This window comes from Ahaetulla prasina, chromosome 12 (genome assembly GCF_028640845.1).
Source record: "Ahaetulla prasina isolate Xishuangbanna chromosome 12, ASM2864084v1, whole genome shotgun sequence".
Classification (NCBI taxonomy): Eukaryota; Metazoa; Chordata; class Lepidosauria; order Squamata; family Colubridae; genus Ahaetulla; species Ahaetulla prasina.
Genome location: NC_080550.1, coordinates 9,603,384 through 9,627,249, shown reverse-complemented (window position 1 = coordinate 9,627,249; position 23,866 = coordinate 9,603,384). Strand labels below are relative to the sequence as shown.

The following is a 23,866-nucleotide window of genomic DNA, read 5'->3' as shown; positions in this document are numbered from 1 at the left end:
AAGCTGGGATCTCCAACCTTGGGCCCTTTAAGACTTGTGGACTTCAACTCCCAGAGTTGAACTCCCAGATCTTTGCTGGCTGAAGGACTCTGGGAGTTGAAGTCCATAAGTCTGAAAGGGACCAAGGTTGGAGACCCCCTAGGGCCTAGGCCCTAAAAGGTTCCAGTTCAGACTATTGAGGCAATTAGCGTCAAGTCCGGTGCGCAGGCGCACTTCTCATGCCGGCTAAAAGGCAGGGACGGGCGATATTAGCTCCGCCCTTCGCTCTCCCCACCCCCCTCCGCCCCACTCTCGTCGCTCCAAACAGAATAGCGGTGGGCGTGGCTTCTCCCGCCGGCGTGCGTCCTGCGTCACCGCTGGGCGTGCGTCGCTTGCGTCCGACGGTCGCGAAAGGTGACCGCGGTGAGGAGAAGTTGAACGCCGCGTCCGCCATGTTGTCGCTGTCAGCCCGTTGCGGCCCGTTGGCGCCTTATCTGTCGGCGGCGGCGCATATCGTGCCGGCTCCGCGGAAGCCTCTGGTGCTGGAGGTGCCGCCGAGCCCCACGAAGATCCTGTCCTTGGATCCGAAGCGGCCTCTGCTGTGCCGGGAGTCGCTGTTCGGCCAGGCGAGCCGAGGAGGCCTGGTCGTCACCGCTTCCCTCAACGGTGCGGGCGGGGAAGGGGTGGGGGGAGTGGAGGTGGGGGTCGTCCCCCCCCCATGTGGGTCCCTCAAACATGCCAGGAGGGCGACCCGCCAGGAACAACGGGCCGCTGGGGATGCTGGAAGTTGTAGTCCCAGGGTGTCATAGTTTCAGGGGACATAAGGCAGAAGGAGAAGGATGGCTGAGTGGCCGATCTGGGCTGTTTTTCTCTTTTTTTTCCTTCCTTCTCTTCTTTCCTTCCTTCCTTTCTCTCTCTCTTTCTGTCTCCCTCCCTCTTTTTTCCTTCCTCCCTCCCTCACCTTCCTTCCTTCCTTCCTTCCTTCCTTCCTTCCTCTCTTTCTGTCTCCCTCCCTCCTCTTTTTTCCTTCCTCCCTCCCTCATCTTCCTTCCTTCCTCTCTCTCTCTTTCTGTCTCCCTCCCTCTTCCTTCCTTCCTCCCTCTTCCTTCCTTCCTCCCTCTCCTTCCTCCTCCCTCTTATTCCATCCTTCCTTCCTTTCTCTCTTGCTCTCTTTCTCTCCCCCTCCTTTCTTCCTTCTCTTTTTTCCTTCCTCCCTCCCTCGTCTCCTTCCTTCTCTTTTTTCCTTCCTTCCTTCCTCCCTCTCCTTCCTCCTTTTCTCTCTTTCTCTTCCCTTCCTTCCTTCCTTCCTTTTTTCCTTCCTTCCTTCCTCCCTCCCTCTCCCTCACCCTCATCTTTCTTCCTTCCTTCTTTTTCTTTCTTTCTCCTTCCTTCCTTCTCTTTTTTCTTCCATCCCTCTCCCTCATCTTCTCTCTCTCTCTCCTTTCTTTCTTCTTTTTAAAATGCACCCAAAGGAACCATTTAAAAAAAAAATCCAAGGATGATTTCTGCTTCAACAACACTTTGGGAAGTGCTTTGAAAAGTCTGGTTTCTGGTTGTAAACATCTGTTCTATTATTTAATAAATTTCTATGCTGCCCATCTCACTATTAGAGCAAATATTCCTTAGTCCTTAGCAGTTGTTAGTACTGTGGCTTTTTTGAACAATGTTCTCAATTCTGCCCCATCCACAATTGGGAGTCTGGATATGCCATAAAAGAAGGAATTTCTGTGTTATAAAATTGCTTTTCCTTACATGTTTTATTCTTCTTGGTCTTAGCCGTCTTAAGAGTTGCCTTGATCTGTGAAATGGGCAGCAATAAATTTAATAAATAAGGATTTGTTCCAGTCATCCTCCATTTGTTGACAGCAGTGGGGATGGTTGTGGCAAGGCTGAAAGATGTGAGGTTAAGTTGGGTTACATTGTTGGATTGGTGTTGGGTAAATGGGGATTCAAAAATCCATATTGCCATATGATAGGTGATCTTGAGAGATTTTAAATTATTAAATTTATATGAGAGATGCTGAACGTCTGAGGCTCTTCTGTCACCCAGTACAAAATGTCCCTATCCACATTTAATTAAGAAAACATTATTACTCTTGGTGACACCGGTCAGCTAGATGTCTCCTGGAATGGCATCTTTGAATTATAAAATCCAGACTCCTTTCCAGTCCACTTATTGGCAAATAGTTGTCATAATTGTCCCTCTCTAAATGGAAATTATGCTTAACTGTTACCGGTAGAACTATTTTTTTGCTAAAACTTCTCCTATGCTATTGCTGCCTGTCTTTCAGTGAAGAGAAAAAGATGAGACTAAGTCATAGAATTGTAGATAACACTTCAATTCATAAACTGGATGGATTGTTGTTGTTAGTTGCAAAGTCGTGTCCGACCCATCGCGACCCCATGTACAATGTTCCTCCAGGCCTTCCTGTCCTCTACCATCCTCTGGAGTCCATTTAAGCTCATGTCAACTGCTTCAGTGACTCCATCCAGCCACCTCGTTCTCTGTTGTCCCCTTCTTCTTTTGCCCTCAATCTTTTATAGCATTAGGCTCTTTTCCAGGGAGTCCTGGATGGATACTAAGGTTTAAAACCGTATTGATGTCATGTTGAAATTGTGAAAACTTGGTACTTCTAATATTCTCAGTATATGAAAAAATATAAGTTAGGGTAAAATGTAGATATTCTTTAGTGACCTTTCAAAGGCACCAATCATAGTTTGAGCAAGATGGGTTTTTTCTCATTTCCCAGAGCTGCAAGACTGCTATTTTGCAGTCCCCTCGCAAGGAGCAGTTGTGTGGTGCATTTGTGGGTGATCTTAAGTCCTTTCCTTGTCTGGAGAGGCATTGCCAAAAAGGCGGTCAACTTACAATTTACAACTACTTAGTTGTTCATTCTGCTGTGGTCATTGGGTTCAGTCTGCCATTTCTTCTCCAATTTATTTTGGAAAGGTACTTCTAATTCACTATTTTTTCAGCACAAAATCTCACTTCTACAATTATGAGATTGACTTGTAAAATGATTTGCCTTTTTATTTTTGTCATCCTTAGGTTAAAGGTGTATCAAATATATATAGTAAAGTTCTTAAACTCTGAAACTCTGTAGGTGTAGACCAACAGCATTTGTCACTAAATGAACTGTTGTAAGTCAAGGACTATCTGTATACTAGCTGGATATTCGGCTCATGTTAAACATTTGAAAATTAATTCCCAATTATAATTCAGAAACTCTTAAGTTCTAATTCTTCATTAAACATGAAGTCTCTTAAACGTCTCCCACTCCCATAGTAAGTAATAGAATAACAGAGTTGGAAAGGACCTTGGAGGTCTTCTTAATCCAACCCCCTGTTTAGACAGGAAACCTTATATCACTTCAGACAAATGGTTGTCCAATCTCTTCTTCAAAACTTCCAGTGTTGGAGCATTCACAACTTCTGGAGGCAAATAACAGATGCTTAACTGGCAAACTATTTCCAAAATATTTTAAGAAAATTGCAGGATTGATTCAAAGGGCATAACAGTAATATTAATGTTGCAATTCTACATTTACTGTTTAGTTCTACTTGTAAGCAAAAATGTTTCTTTAATAATAAACATAGCTTGGTAAAGATAATGATGGAATAAGTATAATAATAGTCAAGCTACGTAAGTTGTACTCAGGTGTATATGTGATGTACATAAATGGGGAGGCACAAATATATTAATTTATTAATGTTTTTGTGCAAAACAGTTGAAAGACTTTTGTGTGTTTTCACATTTTAAACAATAACATTGAACTATGAGTATAAAATGTTTAAAACATTTTCAGTTACAGTTCTAGGTTTGTCAAATTCACTTAAGTATTTTATTGATTTTGATTTTTGTCTAATCAGATATTTTAGGTCTACTACTTAACGGTATTGGAGAAACTTGAGATATCTTGTTCTTATGGAAACTAAGTTGACAAACTATATCAAACATTTTAAAGCAGAGCTTCATCCATTTGGCTCAGAAAGTTTTCTAGTATAACATTTGTAGAAAATGAAACACGATTTTCCCAGAAGTACTGAACCTAATAACTCTCTAATGTCCATAAGCTTCATTGAAGCTATAGATGGCAGTGGATATGCGCTTGCTTCTCCATTTCAGTATAAATTTGAAAAACATTTGTTCAGCTAAGTATCCATAGACTCTTCCATAAAATGTACACAAGTGGTGCCACAGAGTGGTTCTTCCACTTTGAAATGCATTCCAACTTTGGTTAAATTTCATATTACATTTATTTTGTGGGCCCCATATTGACTTCCTATTGGCTTCCAAGTGCAGTTTAAAGTGCTGGTTTTAGCTTATAAATCCTTTTATGGCATGGGGGTCCAACCATTTGGCTTGCCTGGGTCATATTGATTAAAAAGAAATTGTCTTGAGCTGCATATAAAATATATAATATATAGTTAATATATATAAATCACATCATAATGTTAAAAGTTACAGTCTTGGGGGGCCGCGTTACTAGCTGTCCAGGGCTGCAGCCCACAAGTGGAACATGCCTGCTTTATGACTTATAATTGTGGCTGGATATGACTTAAATTAATAAATAGCTTTAGTTACATACAGAATCTGCAAGAATGGGACTGACGGATCACTTTCAAATATTACGGATTTCTTCAGAAAAAAAAAACAATAGTCTCAGAAGTTTCTGGCTCTCATTGATATGTGAAGTAGATGTGAAATACTTGTCATTTGATAGGCTTCCCAGAGGGAATAATGCATTTTATATGCAATTGCAAGTAGAAAGAAAGGGAATCCTGGCAATAATTCAAACCTCCACGGGCTAATTCAGTTTTTGTATAAAATGTATATTTTTGTTGGGAAAAAAAACCGCTTTTATGTTGGGGTATTAGAGCAGGTTTTCTTCAAAGGTACTATTTTCTAATACAATGTCTGTAATGCAGCACATTCTATTATAGTAACAGTCCCATTATTATGCGTTCTCTTGCAGCTCCTGCCAGCATTCGTTACGTCCATAATGACATGGCTGTGCCAGACTTCTCCTACCACCGTCGGGACAGTTTAAAGGATAGCACGAAATCCTCCCAAGATAGCAGCGCAGAGAGAAAAACCTTCACCTACTTTTTCGGCGGGGCAACCTATTTGCTCTCTGCATACTTCGCCAAGAAAGCTGTGGTTATGTTCGTCTCCAGCATGAATCCTGCTGCTGATGTATTGGCGCTGGCTAAGGTTGAGATCAAGCTGTCCGATATTCCAGAAGGCAGGAATATGGTTTTCCAGTGGAGGGGAAAACCCCTGTTTGTGCGTCACAGAACCCAGGCAGAGATTGATCAAGTAGCTAAAGTACCGTTGAGTGAACTAAGAGACCCACAGCATGATGTGGATAGGGTGAAGAAACCAGAGTGGTTGGTAGTGCTAGGCATATGTACCCATCTTGGCTGTGTACCAATTTCAGATGCTGGGGATTATGGTGGTTATTACTGCCCCTGCCATGGGTCCCATTATGATGCATCTGGCAGAATACGTAAAGGCCCAGCTCCACTCAATCTGGAGGTCCCAGAACATGAATTCGTTAGTGAAGATATGCTTATCGTCGGTTAAATATCCGGATTCTCGTGTACACATTGAGGAAAGAATTGAGTCAAAATATATTGCAAAGCATTACAGTTGAATTGTGGGACTGTTTCATCAGCTTTAATAAGACATTAAACTGATGTCCTCTAATCAGATGTACGCTGTCTATACTTATTGAATCAGTCTAATGTTTTTTTTTCCTGAACAAAAAGTGGTGTTTTAATGACAGGCAGTTAAAAGGTTTGGATGGAAAATTGGTGACCACAGATTTAGTTTGCAACAGTGGGATGCTTGGAGCGATTTTAGCTTCCTGAATCACTTACTATATTCAGAACTGATTTTTAGACGAATTTTTAGTCTACTTTCATTTTAAAATTTAGGTACAGAAATAGAATCTGAAGCATTGATGAACTTAATAAGACTGTTGGTGCCCAGTGGCATGAGAAACTACAAATGCTGTGGAAGACTTGCCATCTTGCTTTTAGTTCACACAAAACAGGAGGGTTCCATTGTCCAGATTGCAAAGGCATGAAAAAGAACCAGTGGTAGGGTGTCATTAGACTAGAAGCCAGAAGGTTGTGAATTCTGATCTTGCCTTAGGCACAAAGACAGCTGGTTACTTTGGCCAGGTCATTATCAGACTGTAGGAAGAAAGCAAGGCCAAGCAGTTTCTGAAAATCTTGCTAAGAAAACTGTGTGGACATGTCCAGGCAGTTAGTAGGAATCAACACTGATTTAAAGGCAGATGTTTGCATGCTTATAAGCACACCATCAAAAAGTTATTGCAGTTCTTTTTTTCAACTGGTGTATCCTTCAATTCATTGTAATTGGAGCCCTTTCAGGACATAACAATTACTAAGTGGGAAAGAGCATCGTTGACAACAGAATTTGGGGAATATATTAAAGTCGTCGTTGCCAATTTGCAAAGTATTGCTTTTTACCAGTTAAAAATATTAACTATTCTCACAAAATGATTTTTGTCTCTTCCCATAAAATAAAATCATCACAGCAGGGATAAGAAGGGTAAAGGAACTAAACATATAAATCGAAGTTCAAAACCTAACTTCGTTCTGGCTTCATAAGAAGCTTATATTAGAGGCATCTTTCATAAGCTAATCACCACAATCAGTTATGTGATGACATTTAACAACCTATTTTTTAAATATACATTTAAACTGCTGAAACTAAAAAAAACCATGGCTCTCATCCTTTGGGATAATCCAGACAGGAGGCCATTTATTTTCCAGAGAATCAGGGAAGGTCCTTCTGAGGCGCTTTCTCCATGCCCATATCTCCTTTTGACTCAAAAATTATTGATTAGACTTGTATTTAGGCTGTATCCCTTCTGTTTCCCAGGATCAGTGTCACAGACCGTTAAAATGGGAGAATGTCTTCTGAAACTTAAAATATGATCTTGGCTCCATGCTTCCATGGGATCTCCAGGTCTGATGTCAAAACTGGGTTTAAAGGACCTTCCAGAAGATCAGTAGGTTGGGACCAATCCCACCTTGGGTGGAATGGTACTCCAAAGAGCACGTGTCCTAGCAGATGGGTTGTGGGGCCTGTTAGATGAAGAGAGGCAGTCCCTCAAATAACCCTGCCTCATGCCACCTCAAGATTGGCCTCATGCGCTCATTGAAAGCCAACTGGAACCAGCCTCAGAGGAAGCAAATAGACTAGGCACAATACAGAAATGCCCACTTCTATCCTCCAAAGCTAGTTCAGAAGGATACCGTAGTCGATGGTATCAAAGGTTGCCAAGAGGTCAAGCAGAGAAAAGATAAATGCGCCGTTCCAATCCTGTCCCAACTGCAAGTCATCCAAACTCACGACAATTTTTTTTTCTGTTGATAACCTGGTCCTCAAACCTGACAGGAAAGGTTCCAAATAATCTTCATCCAGGATGAAGCTAACGTACAACCGCCTTCTCAACAATCTTCCATAATGAACAGAAGTTGTCCAATATGATGGGGTCTAAGCAATGTCTCTTTAAGGAAGAATTCACCACTCCAAGAACCCAACCATTGTCGCTTCCCAGGGTGACTTTAGCTAACGAGGAAGCCCATGGTTCTAATTGCCATGGGGTCAAGCTCACAGTCATAAGAACCCTATCTGCTTCCTCTGGTCCAACAGGATCAAACTCTGCCTACATAACAGGATGAGACTATGCCACAGGCCTCTCTACAGGACCTGTACCAGCAATTTTGTCCAACAGATGCTCTGGAATATATAAGACCCTTAAAAGTGATGGAACAGATTTAAGCCCTGCTGTGTCACATAATCAAATGTAGGATAGCGGTCTGGTTTTATTTTGTTTGCAAATCCATTCAAGGCAGCTTTTAAACACTTCCCAAATTAGTCCAGGAAGAACTGCTAAATGAAAAACATCTTGGCTTTTCTCAATTTCCTGGATACGAAATTGCTCCTTTTATCCTATTTTGGAGTGACAATAGACATCTTAGAAGGCTTCTTGGGGTTTAAGAACAAGAAAGAATGAATTTAAAAAGTTGTAATTCAGAAAAATATATGAAATCATCTTTATGGGTGAAAAAAAAATCCATTATCCTTTTAAAAATGCACTGTGTCTTTTTGAATAGGCCAACATTCTCTCTTGCTTCAGTTTGGTCCAATTTGCTTCAAGTCATCCGTTTGCTGCCCTAATAACATCTTTAATCTTTCTTCTGGGAAGTCAAGAAGGGGTACAGTTGGTGGGCTTTATTCCATGCAACAACAACCCAATGAAGTAATTCATGCCAGGGTGTACAGTAGTTAGTGGCTCGGAGGAGACTTCTGTTTGTCAGATCCCATAGAAATATCTCAAGGTACATTCTACTCTTCATCTTTGGATTCTGACTTATGGCTATTCTAATTTTCTGCCCATCCCAGGATGAAATGATAGCTCCTGTTCATTTGTATGTTTCCTCCTTCGTACTTTTCTCCTGTAGCCTTGAACAGGTTTATATGTGGGTTTTACTTGTCCACTTTGTTGTTGTTGTTAGTTGCGAAGTTGTGTCTGACCCATCGTGACCCCATGGGCAACATTCCTCCAGGCCTTCCTGTCGTCTATCATCCTCTGGAGTCCATTTAAGCTCACACCGACTGCTTCGGGGACTCCATCCAGCCACCTCGTTCTCTGTCGTCCCTTTCTTCTTTTGCCCTCAATCTTTCCCAGCATTAGGCTCTTCTCCAGGGAGTCCTTCTTTCTCATTAGGTGGCCAAAGTATTTGAGTTTCCTCTTCAGGATCTGGCTTTCTAAAGAGCAGTCAGGGTTGATCTCTTCTAGGATTGATCGGTTTGTCCACCTTAAATCCTTGCAAAATAACCTGCTCTTTCCATCTATTATCTCCAGACCAAAGATATACCTAAACTGATTCTCATACCAGAGCCAGCAGTTGAGCTTTCAAGGGGACCTGTGGTAGACGTGACTCCATGGCATTCTTTCTCAGGCAATGTCTGGCATTCTACCGACCATCCTATTGGTGGCATCTTAAGTGTCTTGAGCAGTCATCGTCTTTGCTTCAAAATACCTTCACAATTTTTCACAGAAGCTTTGTCACGGTTCTCTTGGTTCCTTGGTTGGAACTACACACCCTTGTATACAACTCAGATAACTGCATAATTACCGATAAAGGAGAATATTTGTAGCTCAGGGTTGAGATGAGGGGTCATTAGTGCTCTCTGAGCTTGCTTGTTTTCTTGCAGACGTTTCATTACCCAAACTAGGTAACATCATCAATGCTAGTGCCAAAGAAGAAGGATGGGAGGGAGGGAGGGAGGGAGAGAGAGAGAGAGAGAGAAAGAAAGAAAAAGAAAGAAAGAAAAAGGAAGGAAGGAAGGAAAGAAAAGAAAGAAAGAAAGAGAAAGAAAGAAAGAAAGAAAGAAAGAAAGAAAGAAGAAAGAAAGAGAAAGAAAAAGAAAGAAAGAAAAAGAAAATATTTGTAACTCAGGGTTGAAAGGATTGGTGTCTTTTGAGCTTGCTTGTTTTCTTACAGAAGTTTCATTACCCAAACTAGATAACATCATCAGTGCTAGTGCCAAAGAGAAAGAAAAGAAGGAACAGAGGGAAGGAGGGAGGGAGGGAAAGAGAAAGAAAGAGAGAGACAGAGGAAGGAAGGAAGGGAGGGAGGGAGGAAGGAAGGAAGGACAGCAGGAAGGAAAAAAAAGGAAAGAAAGAAAGAAAAACTAAGAAAGAAAGAAAGAAAAAAGAAAGAAGAAAGAGAGAGAATATTTGTAGCTCAGGCTTGACATGAGGGGCCCTTAGTGCTCTCTGAGCTTCCTTTTTTCCTTGAAGACGTTTCATTACCCTAACTAGGTAACATCATCAGGGCTAGTAAAGAGTGCTGTTTGCTGTCAGTTTATATTCTGGTATCTTAAGAGGGGCGATCTTAAGAGATTCTTTGGTTGGGCTGTTTACTGATGGCTCTTTGGCAGTTTCTTGATTGGGGTCTTGCTTACTTAATTGTTGGTCTGAGGTTGACCTTGGAATTAATGTTGATCTGAGTGCTGATTACTGGTGGAGAGGTGCCGGACTCTTTTTTTCCCCCTCTTTTGGGCTGGTTGATCATCTCTTTTGCATAGTCTATAGATGTTTTAACCTGTCTATGTGTCCCTGAGAGGGATGTGGTGACCTAGTGGCTAAAACGCTGAGCTTATCGATCGAAAGGTCGGCAGTTCAGCAGTTCGAATCCCTTGCGCCCCATAATGGAGTGAGCTCCCATTACTTGTCCCAGCTTCTGCCAACCTAGCAGTTCGAAAGCACGTAAAAAAAAATGCAAGTAGAAAAACAGGGACCACTTTTGGTGGGAAAGTAACAGCGTTCCGTGTGCCTTTGGCATTGAATCATGCCGGCCACATGACCAGGGAGACATCTTCGGACAGCACTGGCTCTTCAGCTTTGAAACGGAGATGAGCACTGCCCCCTAGTGTCGGGAACGACTAGCAGATATGTGTGAGGGGAACCTTTACCTTTATCTTATGTGTCCCCAATTCCATAATTTTTTGAGCGGTCTGGTAGTTGGGTAATCATGGCCTCCGCCCATATGGAGGGCTTTACATTTCGGAGACCTACGAAAAGGTCAGCCGAACATAAGTTATTCTTATGTTTTGTCTGATTTGCGAGAAGGGCCTATCCAATCACCTCTCCGGGCCTTTTGATAGGCTGCCTGCCTGAATGGAGAAAGGGCCGATTGCTTCCAGTGTGAATTTCATGTCATTTCCAGATTGCACGGTTGAGGTCATTAAAGATCAAAGCTCCAGGTGCCATTTATCTTCCATTCTTCATTCTCAGCTCTACCTTCCCTATCTTATTTCCCAGGCAAATAGACTTCCAATTATTTCAATAGGTCACCCACTCGGCGATAGAGATCCATTTCATTAACTTTTGTCATTGAAGTGAGTGGCACTTCATGAGTGCCTCGGCTGCGAGGACATTTGTTAAGCCTTCTGCCCTTCACCTTTTCCTCTCTCGACATCGTAACTGAAAAATACAAAGTAGGGAAAAGTTGGCTAATGCACAAACCTGCTCGGTAAATGAATGAAAACCCAGAGAGAAACCTCCTTTCAAAGCAAGACTTCAGGAGAAATTTCACCATTCGGCTGCATAAATATAAGGAACGTATTCAAGGCCTGACCAGCTTATAAACTGCCTTGGGGCTTCTTGGTCTTGTCCAATTGACAGATAAGCAGCTATAATAAAACATTGGTCATTAGAAGCAAGCGCATGTGAGCAATGGATGTTCGTGACCATTGTTATCCACACCATGGCTAGGCATTTTCTGTCTCTGCATTAATTACTGCCTTTCACCTCCTGCTTGTTAATGAAGACTAGCACAATTTATGGCAAATGGTCTCTGTTACCAGCACTTCTGCTGATGGGTTGTTATTGTTTTTTTTGATCTGTCTAGAATTAGGGTCCCTCAGCACTAGAGGCACCATGGTACAGAATTCCAATTATGAGGAACAATAAGGAATAACCTCCTGCTACTGAGGTTTAGCCTCTGGTCAGTCACTGTCTGAAACTCGTCACTGCTCTTGAGTCCTCTCAATGCTTTCTTCAGGATTCTAATGAACCTTAGCATTTCCCCGGAATACTATTTATATATATAATACATTTTATAATGCCTTGGTAAAGCCGCACTTGGAATACTGCATCCAATTTTGGTCGCCACGATGTAAAAAAGATGTTGAGACTTTAAGAAAGAGCGCAGAGAAGAGCAACAAAGATGGTTAGGGGACTGGAGGGCTGCAGTGTGGCTCAGGCTGTAAGAAGCCTGTTATTAAAACACAGCTGCCTGCAATTACTGCAGGTTCTAGTCCCACCAGGTCCAAGGTTGACTCAGCCTTCCATCCTTTATAAGGTAGGTAAAATGAGGACCCAGATTGTTGGGGGGGCAATAAGTTGACTTTGTAAATATACAAATAGAATGAGACTATTGCCTTACACACTGTAAGCCGCCCTGAGTCTTCGGAGAAGGGCGGGATATAAATGTAAATAATAAAAAAATAAAAAAATAAAACATGAAGAATGGTTACTGGAATTGGGTCTGTCTGGTCTGATGAAAAGAAAGACTAAGGTTGACATGATTGCAGTATTCCAGTATCTAAGGAACTGCCACAAAGAAGAGGGAGTCAAGCTATTCTCCAAAGCACCTGAGGTTAGAACAAAAAGCAATGGGTGGAAACTAATCAAGGAAAGAAACAACCTAGAACTAAGGAGAAATGTCCTGGCAGAGTAATTAATCAGTGGAACAACTTTCTACCAGAAGTTGTAAAAACTCCAACACTGGACGTTTTTAATAAGATGTTGGATCACCATTTGTCTGAAGTGGTGTGGGGTTTCCTGCCTAAGCAGGGGGTTGGACTAGGAGACCTCCAAGGTCCCTTCCAACTCTTGTTATTCTATTCTGTTTTCTATTTGAATTACCCGTGTTTGGATAATTACTGCCGTAAGAAGGATTAGCCTATTATTTTGATTAGGGGACCGGAAGTTAAACCCTATGATAAAGGTTGTAGGAACTAGGTACGTCTGGTCTAATGAAAAGAAGGGAGATTATGGTAACAGTCTTCCAATATTGGAAGGGGTGTCACAGAGAAGAGTGGGTCGAACGATTCTCTAAAGCACTGGAGGGTAGGATGAGAGGTAGCGGATGGAAACTTATCAAAGAGAGATCCAACCTAGAATTAAGGAGAAATTTCCTGACAGAGAGAGAACAATTAACCAGGGTTACGGTTTGTATCTCAAGAGTTGTTGGCTGCTCCCTCCCTGAAACTTTTAAAGAAGAAATTGGATAGCCATTTGTCTGAAATGGCATAAGGCAGTGATGGTGAAACTTTTAGGAACAGAATGCCCAAACTGGAAGCTGTGCGCATGTGCTCGCATGCATGGCTGCACCAGACTGCCGGAAACTCGATGACCAGCTGGTCAGCAGGCATACGCGCCTTGGAAACCCGACAACCAGCTGGCTGAGCTGGGGCGATGGTGCTCGGGCCCACAGAGAGGGCTCTGCATGCCACCTCTTGCATGCGTGCCATAGGTTCGCCATAACGGGCATCGGGCATCCTGTTTGAGCAGGGGGTTGGATTAGAAGACCTCCATGGCTCTTTCCGACTCCCTTATTCTGCATTCCGCCTCTAAACTCTCTGCCCTATTTGAACTGTCAGTAATTCTCAGAGGGTATTTTGCCTTGAAGTTTTTGAGCTCTGGCAAGAAAAATGATTTTGACAATGGATTGTGGGCTTTTTTTTTTCCCCAACCCATTTTCCATCTGTTCAGTTTTCTCCTTCTTTTTCTTTGAGAACATGTTACATCAATCTTCATTATTCTCAATTCATGTTTTATTTAGAACAAGATTAGCTTGTCATTCACTTGTCTTAAGTCACTGCTGTCCTGAAAAACGCCTTTCAGTGTTTCTTCAGCAACACATACAGTATCAGGAGGAGGTTTCTGCTGGACCACAAGCTACTAAGATCTTTCTTTGGAATATTGATTATTACTTTATATCAACATCTCTATAACATGCTCCTTAATTATATATGCCATTCTCTGATCTTCTTCAATTTATCATGCTATCGCTTTATTCTCAAACCTTTAATGCATTCCGAAATTCAAATGTTGAAATGATAGACAAAGGAAACAATTCACAATAATATGCTGAATTTCAAGCATGGAATGGGATTGCTTCCTCCCCTAAATTATCTGGCTTTTTATCTCACTTTTAGTGTGTGAACAATTACAATTCAAGGATCCATTACACATTTATTATTATTAATTCAAATATTTCCCCTCTTAAGATTGTCCCCTTTTTTTCCCTTTATATGTGTCTCTGTTAAATTTTAATATGTTATTTTCAGCCCATTTTACTGAACTATTAAAATCATTTAGTATCTTTCTCTAAGATACCCCAAATATTCCCTACTCCAGTTTGTTCAGTTCTTGGATTGGTCTTCCTTCCTTCCTTCCTTCCTTCCTTCCTTCCTTCCTTCCTTCCTTCCTCCCTCCCTCCCTCCCTCCCTCCCTCCCTCCTCCTTTCCCTCCTTCTTTCCCTCCTTCCTTCCTTCCTTCCCTCCCTCCCTCCCTCCCTCCTTCCTTCCTTCCTTCCTTCCTTCCTTCCTTCCTTCCTTCTTTCCTTCCTTCCTTCCTTCCTTCCTTCCTTCCTTCCTTCCTTCCTTCCTTCCTTCCTTCCTTCCTCTCTCCCCATTTTATTTGTATACTGTATGTGTAAACCAATGTCTTCCAAATAGTTGATCTATATGGGCTTACTCTAATAAACTCAGGCTTTGGAAAAAAATACACAATTAGAAAATCAGGACCAAGATGTACAATTACATTGTAGTCTCCCAAACATATGATTCATATCTTTTTATCCCTTATGCTTACTCCCAAACAAATAATTTCAGAGTAATTATCTGTTGACTTGAAATTCTACCAGTGATTTCTAAAACAATTCTTAAAAAAAAAAAGCTTCAATTTAGGCTTCTCCAACTAACGTATTAACCCAAATTTAAATTGCAGAAAATAATTTTCTGTGATTCTTAGTGTCTCCCTTTAGGGAGAGCAGGGGAAGAAAAATAATATTATATGACTTTTAATGCTCTCACCACTGCGCTACCTCAGCTCTTCATGCAGTAATCATGTAGTTCCTGATAACAATAAGGCCTGATGATCAATAGAAGACCATTCACAACACAATTCAATTCAATTTATTACAGCAATAGACCAGAGACCAGAATAAATAAAAACACTCTGTAAATATGCAATTAAAAATTCTAGTATAAAATAATAAATAGCAACTAAAACTATGATAAAATCCAGTCTGTCAATTATACATGGTCTGACTATACTAAAATTACAATCCATAAACTGTGACCCATTGTCAGTTTAATACTAAAAGGAAAAGGAATAAGCAGTGCAAAGGATTTGCCACATTTGATATAAAACTTAACTGTGGTGGATATATGGTCCGCAGGGACGTGGTGGCTTAGGGGCTAAGATGCTGAGCTTGTCAATCGAAAGGTCAGCAGTTTAGCAGTTCAAATCCCTAGTGCCACGTAATGGGATGAGCGCCAGTTCCTTGTCCCAGCTTCTGCCAACCTAGCAGTTCAAAAGCACGTAAAAACTGCAAGTAGAAAAATAGGGACCACCTTTGGTGGGAAGGTAACAGCGTTCTATGTGCCTTTGTCATTAAGTCATGCTGGCTACATGACCACAGAGACGTATTCAGACAGCGCTAGATTTTCGGCTTTAAAACGGAGATGAACACCTCCCCCTAGAGTTGAGAACGACTAGCACATATGTGCGAGGGAAACCTTTGCCTTTACCTTAGACATGTGTTTCCGATGAATCCCTGGTGCTGCTGCGCCGAATCTAGCCACATTCACAACACATCATTCCACATCCAATCTAAGTGACAACCAAATTTCCCGAATACCAATAGAACTCATCGTGGCCCGATGCTGTACTTTATTTATTTATTTATTTATTCATTCATATTTTTATACCGCCCTTCTCCGAAGACTCATAATAATGACAGTAATAATGAATAGTCAAATGAAATCATCTCCACGGTGCTTTCCAAATTTTGCATTATCAATAAATCTTTCTTGTCGGATCTGGTCATAACTGTCCATTGCTGGTGGGTGAGTTTAGGACAAAGGCTAATTAAATTGACGTCTGCATAGACAACGAGATAATCAACATTTGTTTTCTCTGCTTCAAATCTGCCAGCCGCTGAGTTTACGGCTTCACATGCTGTGTCCAGCACTTAGTGAAATAACAGACAAGCCCATCCTCTTCTTTTAATATAAGACAGAAAACAAGTGTAGATCCATGATTCCAAGAAACAACTGTATAGATTCCAGTCATCTGTGGTCACGTATTTGATTAGGTTTGATCATTTGCCAAAGCGTTGCTATACAAGATAAGCTGTGTGGGCCCCGGTAATGAGGGAAGACTGCATTTTGGAAGTCTAACCAATGCAAAGAAACCCTGAAAACATTTCCTTGGTCATGGCAACAGAACTGCAAGCACCGGAGAGTGTATTTACAGAATGTAGAGGAGCCTCAAAAGTATCAAAGGTAAGAATGAAAAGCCTCAAAACTATTTTTTAAAAATGAAAAGCCTCAAAAGTAATGACGAAGAAGAATTAGGGGTGATGCAATAGCTGTCTTTCGGTACATGAGGGGTGCTTAAGAGAAGAGAAGGTTGACTTATTTTTCAAAGCTCCTGAGGGCAGGACAAGAAGCAATGTGTGGGAGATCCTTAAACAGAGATCCAATCTGGAATTAAGGAGAAATTTCTGGACAGTGAAAAACATTTATCAATGGAACAGCTTGCCTCCCAGAGTTGTGGGTGCGCCATTGCTGGAGATTTTCAAGAAAAGATTGGACATCCATTAGTTCGAGATGATATAAGGTCCCTTCCAGGGGCAGGAAGTTAGACTAGAAGAGCTCAAAATTCCCTTCCAGCCCTATGATTCTGTTCTACTCTACTCTATTCTACTCTACTCTCTACTCTACTCTCTACTCTACTCTCTACTACTCTCTCCTCTCTCCTCTCCTCTCCTCTACACTCTACTCTACTCTACTCTACTCTACTCTACTCTACTCTACTCTACTCTCTACTCTACTCCTCTCTCCTCTCCTCTCCTCTCCTCTCCTCTCCTCTCCTCTCCTCTCCTCTCCTCTCCTCCTTTTACTATGACACCAAACAAGCAAAATTTGTGGAATCAGTAAAAATCTAAAAATACAGCAACTATCATGCAAGTCATTCAAACTCGACCTTAGAACTCTTTCTGGGCTAGATTGACAGGGAAATGGAGGTGACACAGACAATCTCAAAAAATGTGGGAGGGGATAAGAAGCACAGGAGAAATACTGAAAAATATACATTTCATCTAACCCTGGGACCATGGAAAAATGAACTAATTTCCCAAGAATGACCAAGAACTGGAGGTTTGTGTGGGGTGGGTGGGTGGGTGCAAGCTTTATTGTTTGAAATAATTTTACAGATTTGTAAAGTGTGATACACCAGCAATTGTGCTTTGGCATTTTTTTGCATGATAGGGCTCCCTATCGATTTTCATGCTATGTCATGTGATCTCCATATGTCCAGCTGAAGTTTCTGGCCTGATGCAATTTGCACTTCTGTATTGATTCAGAACTCTGCAAATTTCCAGTTGTGGAAAGTCAGAGGTTTCAATCCTATGATGATGCCCACAAAAGACCTTGTGTCACTGGGGCAGCTGATCTTTCTCTCTTGAAAGCGCTTTAAATGTCAACGCTCCATTCAACGTTTTAACAAATATTATCCCTTTCTGACAGTAGTACTTCAAGAAGTGAATAATTCAACATCTTGACTTTTGCCCCTTTGTCATAAAGAGCTGTCACATGCAAATTCCACAGTAATTACAGGAAGATGGATTGCTTGCTTGCAAACATCCCATCGTGTCATATCTTTAAATATTTAAATATATTCAGTTCACTGCATGTATGTATTCTTCATTTAGGGATTAGCTGAGATAGAAATGTCTGTGCACCCTGACATAATTAAATGTTATGGGTAATGCACAGTCGTGGGTTGCCCCCTGTTCGGACCGGTTCTATAGAACCGGTAGTAAAACTAGCAGGAGGCTCTGCCACTGACCTGAACACCATCAAAAGTGATGTGCGCATGCAAGCGGAGTGAGCGTGCGTGCGTGGGCACAATGCGAACCGGTAGTAAAGATAAGTAGAACCCACCCCTGCGATAAAGGCTAATTCAGTGATGATCTATTTGCTTCTAATTGCAGTTTCCAAACATGAATAGTAATGGCATCACATTCATATATTCAGAGGTGGTATTCAGCCAACTCGGACTGGTTTGGGCAAACCGGTAGTGGAGATCGCGGGTGGGTCTGCCCCCATACCCCAGTGGTATGCCATCCTAATTAGGCATGGTTTTGAGGCCAGGCGCATGCACGGAAGACGAACAGGTGAGCAAAGTGCATGTGCAGAAGGCTGTGGAAGCTGCACACATGCAGCGAACCGGTGGTAACAAAATGTGAAAGCCACCACTGCATATGTTCCTTAAAATCTCAGGACCAACTTTCATAAATAAAAAGAGAGAAAGGTATAGCAATGAAGGATTAACAGTCCTTTAACTCCTTGCACATTATTAATGGAATTGCACAATTGTCATATGAACAGACCTCCTTTCTCACGCTTAAAAAAAGCCTGATCGCTAACCGATACATTGCCTTGTATTGCTTCTTTACCTTCCTATCTGCTTTTCCCCCCCCTCAGCTTCCTGTCTTCAAGCAAATATATGATATGAAGCAGAAGGCACTTGCTTTGACCAATGGAAGATCTTTGGAGATTTTGTTTACTTATTTAAAGGGCTTCTGTGCTACTCCAGTTGATAACTGACTCAAGAGCGGCTTACACTTTCTACTTTTGTAAATAAGGTTAAATCAAGATAGCATCGGTTGACAATATCTTATAATAAGCACCATGCAACACAGTTTGGTGCCAGAGATAAAGGAAAGGACACTGCTTCAGTCCAGCCTCCCTCTCCTCCAAATTAAGAGGGAACAGTTCACATTTTTACCCCTAATATCTGCTTAAAAGCTCAGATTTTCATGGCCTTTCTAAAGCCTAGCAAAGCACACGAGATATTTAAAAAGCAGACCTAAGAAGTTTGGTCCAGTGGTGAAGGCTTCAGGCTAGAAACCAGGAGATGGTGAATTCTAGTCTTTGTCTTAGGCATGAAAGCCTGCTGGATAAGTTTGGGCCATTCAGCAGGTGACGGTGAGATCTAATTCTACTTTAGGCATGAAATCTGGCTGGGTGACCTTAGATCTGTCAGTACAACCAGTGGTGGGATTCAGCCAGTTTGGGAGAACCGGTTGTTAACTTTCTGAGCAGTTTGGCAAACTGGTTGTTGGAAGAAATCATTAGGGCAGAGAATTGATTGTTAAATTACTTGAATCCCTCCACTGAGGATGGAGGGATGAGGGCCTTGCCCCTCCCAAGAGTCCCCATGCAGCCCGTTTTGGATGCAGGTAAGTGCAGAGTGTGTGCAGAGGCTCAGGGAGGGTGAAAAACGGGCCTACCGGAAATTCGGGAAGCCCCAGGGCCTCTGGAGTCTGGGGAGGCCATTTTCACTCTCCCAGAGGCTTGAGAAAAGCCTCTGGAGCCCGGGGAGGGCAAAAATACCCCCCCCCCGCCATGGTGCAGGAGGCCGACTAGGCCACGCCCACCATGGCCACGCCCACCTAGCAACCAGGCAGAGAACCCCTTGCTAAAAATTTTAAAGCCTACCCCTGGACAGGGTTGTTGTGGGGAAAATAGTGGGAGGAAGGAATATTAGGAATGTTTGAGTTACTAATAAAGGAATAAAAGTGGGTTTAAAACAACAACAATAATAAAAAAGATATGGGAAGCCCCGTCCTGCAGTGATGTCATTCCACAAGTCTCTCCTTTACATGCCTTGTCCCGATACTGTTGCAGCCTGGATCTTAAAGAGTGACATCACTGCCTATGCTCAGACAGATAATCTATTGTTTGCTAGTGAAAAAACAAGTCAGCCACTTCCTCCCTGCTTTCTAACAACCATCAGACCGACTAACTTATTTTCTGAGGCTGATTGCCAATTACCAGCCAAGAACAGAGACTGGCTGCTGGCTTTCTTTCTTTTTTCTTTTTTAAATCTGGCAAGGAATAATTAAACTGTCATTTATTTATTTTTCAGACTGGAATAGAAAAACAGAAATCCAGGGATCAAGTTGTGTCAGCGGATGCCAGGCGGCGAAAGACCAGGTCCACAAGGAAGGTACAATTAAAACTGTTTTATTGCTAAAAAGCCTATGCACTAGAACAGGGGTGTCAAACTCGATTCCATTGAGGGCCTCACCAGGGTTGTGTTGACCTTGGGGAGGCCTATGTTGGCGTGGCTGAGGTGGGCATGGCCATCTCAATGTCATTCATATTGGCGGTGCCTGTGGTGGCCCGAGCGCTCTGCCAGCACAAACAGACTCCCGAGTTCCGTTTTCTGCTGTAACGGCCTCCTGCATCCCTCTGCCGGTGAAAACAGAGCTCAGGAAGGCCGTCTGCAGCCCTCCCTAGTTCTGTTTTCACCGGCAGAGGCACAGCAGGACAGTCTTTCACTGTTTCCAGGGTGGCCCCACTGGCTGGATCTAAGCACCCCACAGGCCAGATCCGGCCCCTGGACCTCACGTTTGACACCCCTGCACTAGAATCTTCTCAGTTAATAGTTAGCACCTGCTTGGAATTAGATAAAGATCCATGGAATTCAGGGACGTGGTGGCTCAGTGGTTAAGACGCTGAGTTTGTCGATCGAAAGGTCGGAAGTTCAGCGGTTCGAATCCCTAGTGCCACGTAACGGGGTGAGTTCCCGTTACTTGTCCCAGCTTCTGCCAAGCTAGCAGTTTGAAAGCACATAAAAAATGCAAAATAGGGACCACCTTTGGTGGCAGGGTAATAGCGTTCCGTGCGCCTTTGGCATTGAGTCATGCTGGCCACATGATCACGGAGACAGCTTCGGACAGTGCTGGCTCTTTGGCTTTAAAACGGAGATGAGCATCACCCCCTAGAGCTGGGAACAACTAGCACAGATGTGCGAGGGGAACTTTTACCCTTACCTTTTACCATGGAATTCAAGGGAGATGAGACTTAAACTGCTTGTGGTTACATAGGGATCCTAGAGTGGCTTAGGGCCTGGGTACTTACGGGACCGCCTGCTGTTACCACATGCCTCCCACCGACCCGTACGCTCTCACAGAGAGGGACTTCTCAGGGTGCCGTCCGCCAAACAATGTCGGCTGGCGGCCCCCAGGGGGAGGGCCTTCTCTGTGGGGGCTCCCACACTCTGGAACGAGCTTCCCCCAGGTTTACGCCAAATACCTGACCTTCGGACTTTCCGCCGCGAACTGAAGACACACCTTTTTATCCGCGCGGGGCTGGCTTAAATTGAATTTTAAATGTCAAATTTTATTAATTTTAAATGGGGTTTTTTAGTGTATGGTAAATTTTTAAATTTTCAGGCTAATTTAAATAAGTTTTTTAAATTGCATTTTAATTGTATTTTGTATTGTTCGTTTTATTCTGCCTGTACACCACCCTGAGTCCTTCGGGAGAAGGGCGGTATAAAAATCAAATAAATAAATAAATAAAAAATAAATAAATAGAGTGATCTCTCTTTTGACTCCTCCCCCAGATTTTGCCACTCCTTCCCCTACAGTTGACTTCTCTAACTACAGATATATAAGTACAAGCGTGAATTGAATACATAAAATGAATACAATTAAAGGGAACATTAGGACAGGGATGGTAGCTACGCTGATGCTCTTATGCACGCCCCTTACAGACCTCTTAGGAATTGGGGTCTACAGTAGACAGTCTAAGGTTAAAGCTTTGGGGGTTTTGGGATGAAACCACAGAGTCAGGTAGTGCATTCCAGGCATTGACCACTCTGTTGCTAAAGTCGTATTTTCTGCAATCGAGTTTGGTGCAGTTTACCTTAAGTTTGTATCTATTGTGTGCTCATGTAATATTGCGGTTGAAGCTGAAGTAGTCATTGACAGGTAGGACATGGTAGCAGATGATTTTATGAGCTATGCTGAGGTCATACTGAAGGCGGCGTAGTTCTAAGTTTTCTAAGCCCAAAATTTCAAGTCTGGTGGCATAAGGTATTTTGTCACGAGTGGAGGAGTGGAGGACTCTTCTAGTTCTTGAGCAGGCAGCTCCTTCCACATGAATCTTTTGTTGTTTTTCTCTTGGCCCTACTGATTTATCCTGATTGCTCAGGGCCCATCCTCCTCCTCCCTGTTCTCATTTCTTTTCAAATTCCGTTCACCTTCCTGAAAGTGCTACGCAGGTAGCAGAAAGCCAGACCTTGTGCCAGGAACAACGTGTAACCAAAGAAGGAGAGGCTGGATGTGGGACGCGATGTGCTCTGTCACTGACAGCCCCCGGAGAACCTCTGCGGAGCAATGCATCTATCACAGTAAATGCATATTGTTCATCCATTGCAGTACACTTCCTTTGGTGTCGCATGACAAAAAAATCACTTTCCAACAGCCGGTGAGTGCCAAGAGCTTCACGTTACTTGTGAGGAGAGGGAAAAGGGGCGAGGGAAGAAAATATCAAATAATAAATTATATCTGAGAACCGCAGATGAATAATAAGCCGCAGCCCAAGCCCATTTTGTTAAAAAAAAACAAGGGATACAAATAAAAGGTTGTTAAACTAGGGGAGTGGGAAAGCGGTGCTGGAGAGCTAGAATAATTCAGAAAAGGAAAAAAAATGAAAACAATAAGCTGGTTTTTCTTTGCCCAATGGAGGCCACGATGCCAAGAAGGTATCGCTGCCAACAGAGCTACTGGACAAAGCATCAGAAAAGACCTTTTGTACTTTTCTGGCTTTCTGAATTCAATTCAAAAGTCAGGAAGGAAAAGCTTCCTTCCTCTGTTTTGTTACGCATCCCCGATTGATCATTGTTCGGTCATGGAGGACAGCTTCTCCAGGGTGTGTTAGGACTGGGAAAGACGCCTATCTGAAACCCTGAAGAATCACATTCAATAAGGGTAGATCATGGAGTGAGTAACCTCCAGCTGAAAGGATGATGGCGGCCCTTGGCCCAGTTTTGAATATCCTTGGGCTGCATTTCAACCAGTTGCAGAAATAGCAATCTGTTTAGGCTCTGCATGAGAAGCTGGAAGAAGGAAGAAGAAAACAGGAGGAGGAAGAGGAGGAAGAGAAGAAGAAGATGAAGATGGTGGAGGAAGAGGAAAAAGAGGAGAAGAAGATGAAGATGGAGGAGGAGGAGGAGGAAGAGGAGAAAGAGGAGAAGAAGATGAAGAGGAGGAAGAGGAGAAGAAAATGAAGATGGAGGAGGAGGAGGAGGAGGAAGAGGAGAAAGAGGAAAGAAGATGAAGATGAAGTTGGAGGAGGAGGAGGAAGAGGAGAAAATGAAGATGGAAGAGGAGGAGGAGGAGGAGGAGGAGGAAGAGGAGAAAGAGGAGAAGAATATGAAGAGGAGGAGGAGGAGGAGAAGAAGAAGATGAGGAGGAGGAGGAGGAGGAGGAGGAGGAGGAGAAGAAGAAGATGAAGATGAAGTTGGAGGAGGAGGAGGAAGAGGAGAAGATGAAGATGGAGGAGGAGGAAAAGGAGGAAGAGGAGAAGAAGATGAGGAGGAGGAAGAGGAGAAGAAGAAGCTGAAAAAAAAAAGGAGGAAGAGAAAGAGCAGAAAGAGGAAAAGATGAAGATGGAGGAGGAGATGGAGATGGAGGGGGAGGGGGAGGGGGAGGGGGAGGGGAAAAAGGAGAAGAAGAAGATGAAAAAGATGGAGGAGGAACTATCTCAACCTTTATTTAAAAGGACAAGATCATTTTACAAAGATGAGACTACATCTTACAGCCACAGCTGAGGCCAACATTTCTATTGCTAAGCAAGGCAGGGTTTAAGTGAGTTTTGCCCCATGTTACAACCTTTCTTACCACAACCGTTACGTGAATCCCAGCGGCAGTAAGATGGCCACAAAGTGAATCTGGCTCCCCCACTGACTTGGCTTGTCAGAAGGTCACAAAAGGGGATCACATGACACACACACACACCCAGGAACACTGCAACCGTCATAAACCCTTGCCAGTTGCCAAGCCTCCAAATTTTGATCACGTCCCCCCCTGGGGATGCTGCAATGGTTGTAAGTGTGAAAAATGGTCAAAAGTCCCCCTTTTCGGTGCCGTTGTGACTTTGGACATTCGCTCGGCACAAGGGTGTAAGTCCAGAGCTACCTGTAAAACAGAAGTGGTATTCAGCCGGTTTGTACCAGTT

At 42.8% G+C, this 23,866-nt stretch overlaps 1 protein-coding gene and 1 long non-coding RNA gene across 2 annotated transcripts in view; both read left to right on the top strand.

Moving 5' to 3' along the window:
• Window positions 1-358: 358 nt before the first annotated feature.
• On the top strand, window positions 359-5,694 carry LOC131184083 (cytochrome b-c1 complex subunit Rieske, mitochondrial). Its single transcript, XM_058155028.1, has 2 exons — window positions 359-645; window positions 4,956-5,694. The coding sequence occupies exons 1-2, from the start codon at window positions 432-434 to the stop codon at window positions 5,564-5,566; spliced, it is 825 nt and encodes a 274-aa protein (XP_058011011.1). The 5' UTR covers window positions 359-431; the 3' UTR covers window positions 5,567-5,694.
• Window positions 5,695-17,046: 11,352 nt separating this feature from the next.
• The window catches only part of LOC131184085 (uncharacterized), a 36,364-nt gene continuing 29,544 nt past the window's right edge, over window positions 17,047-23,866 (top strand). The window contains exon 1 of the long non-coding RNA XR_009151913.1: window positions 17,047-19,844. This is a non-coding gene — a long non-coding RNA (uncharacterized LOC131184085). The remainder of the gene's footprint in view (window positions 19,845-23,866) is intronic.

Excerpts from the sequence above, each read along its gene's own strand:
- LOC131184083 (XM_058155028.1), top strand. The coding sequence starts at position 432 with ATGTTGTCGCTGTCAGCCCGTTGCGGCCCGTTGGCGCCTTATCTGTCG. Across the intron at positions 646-4,955 it reads CGTCACCGCTTCCCTCAACG|CTCCTGCCAGCATTCGTTAC; the intron begins GTGCGGGCGGGG and ends GTTCTCTTGCAG.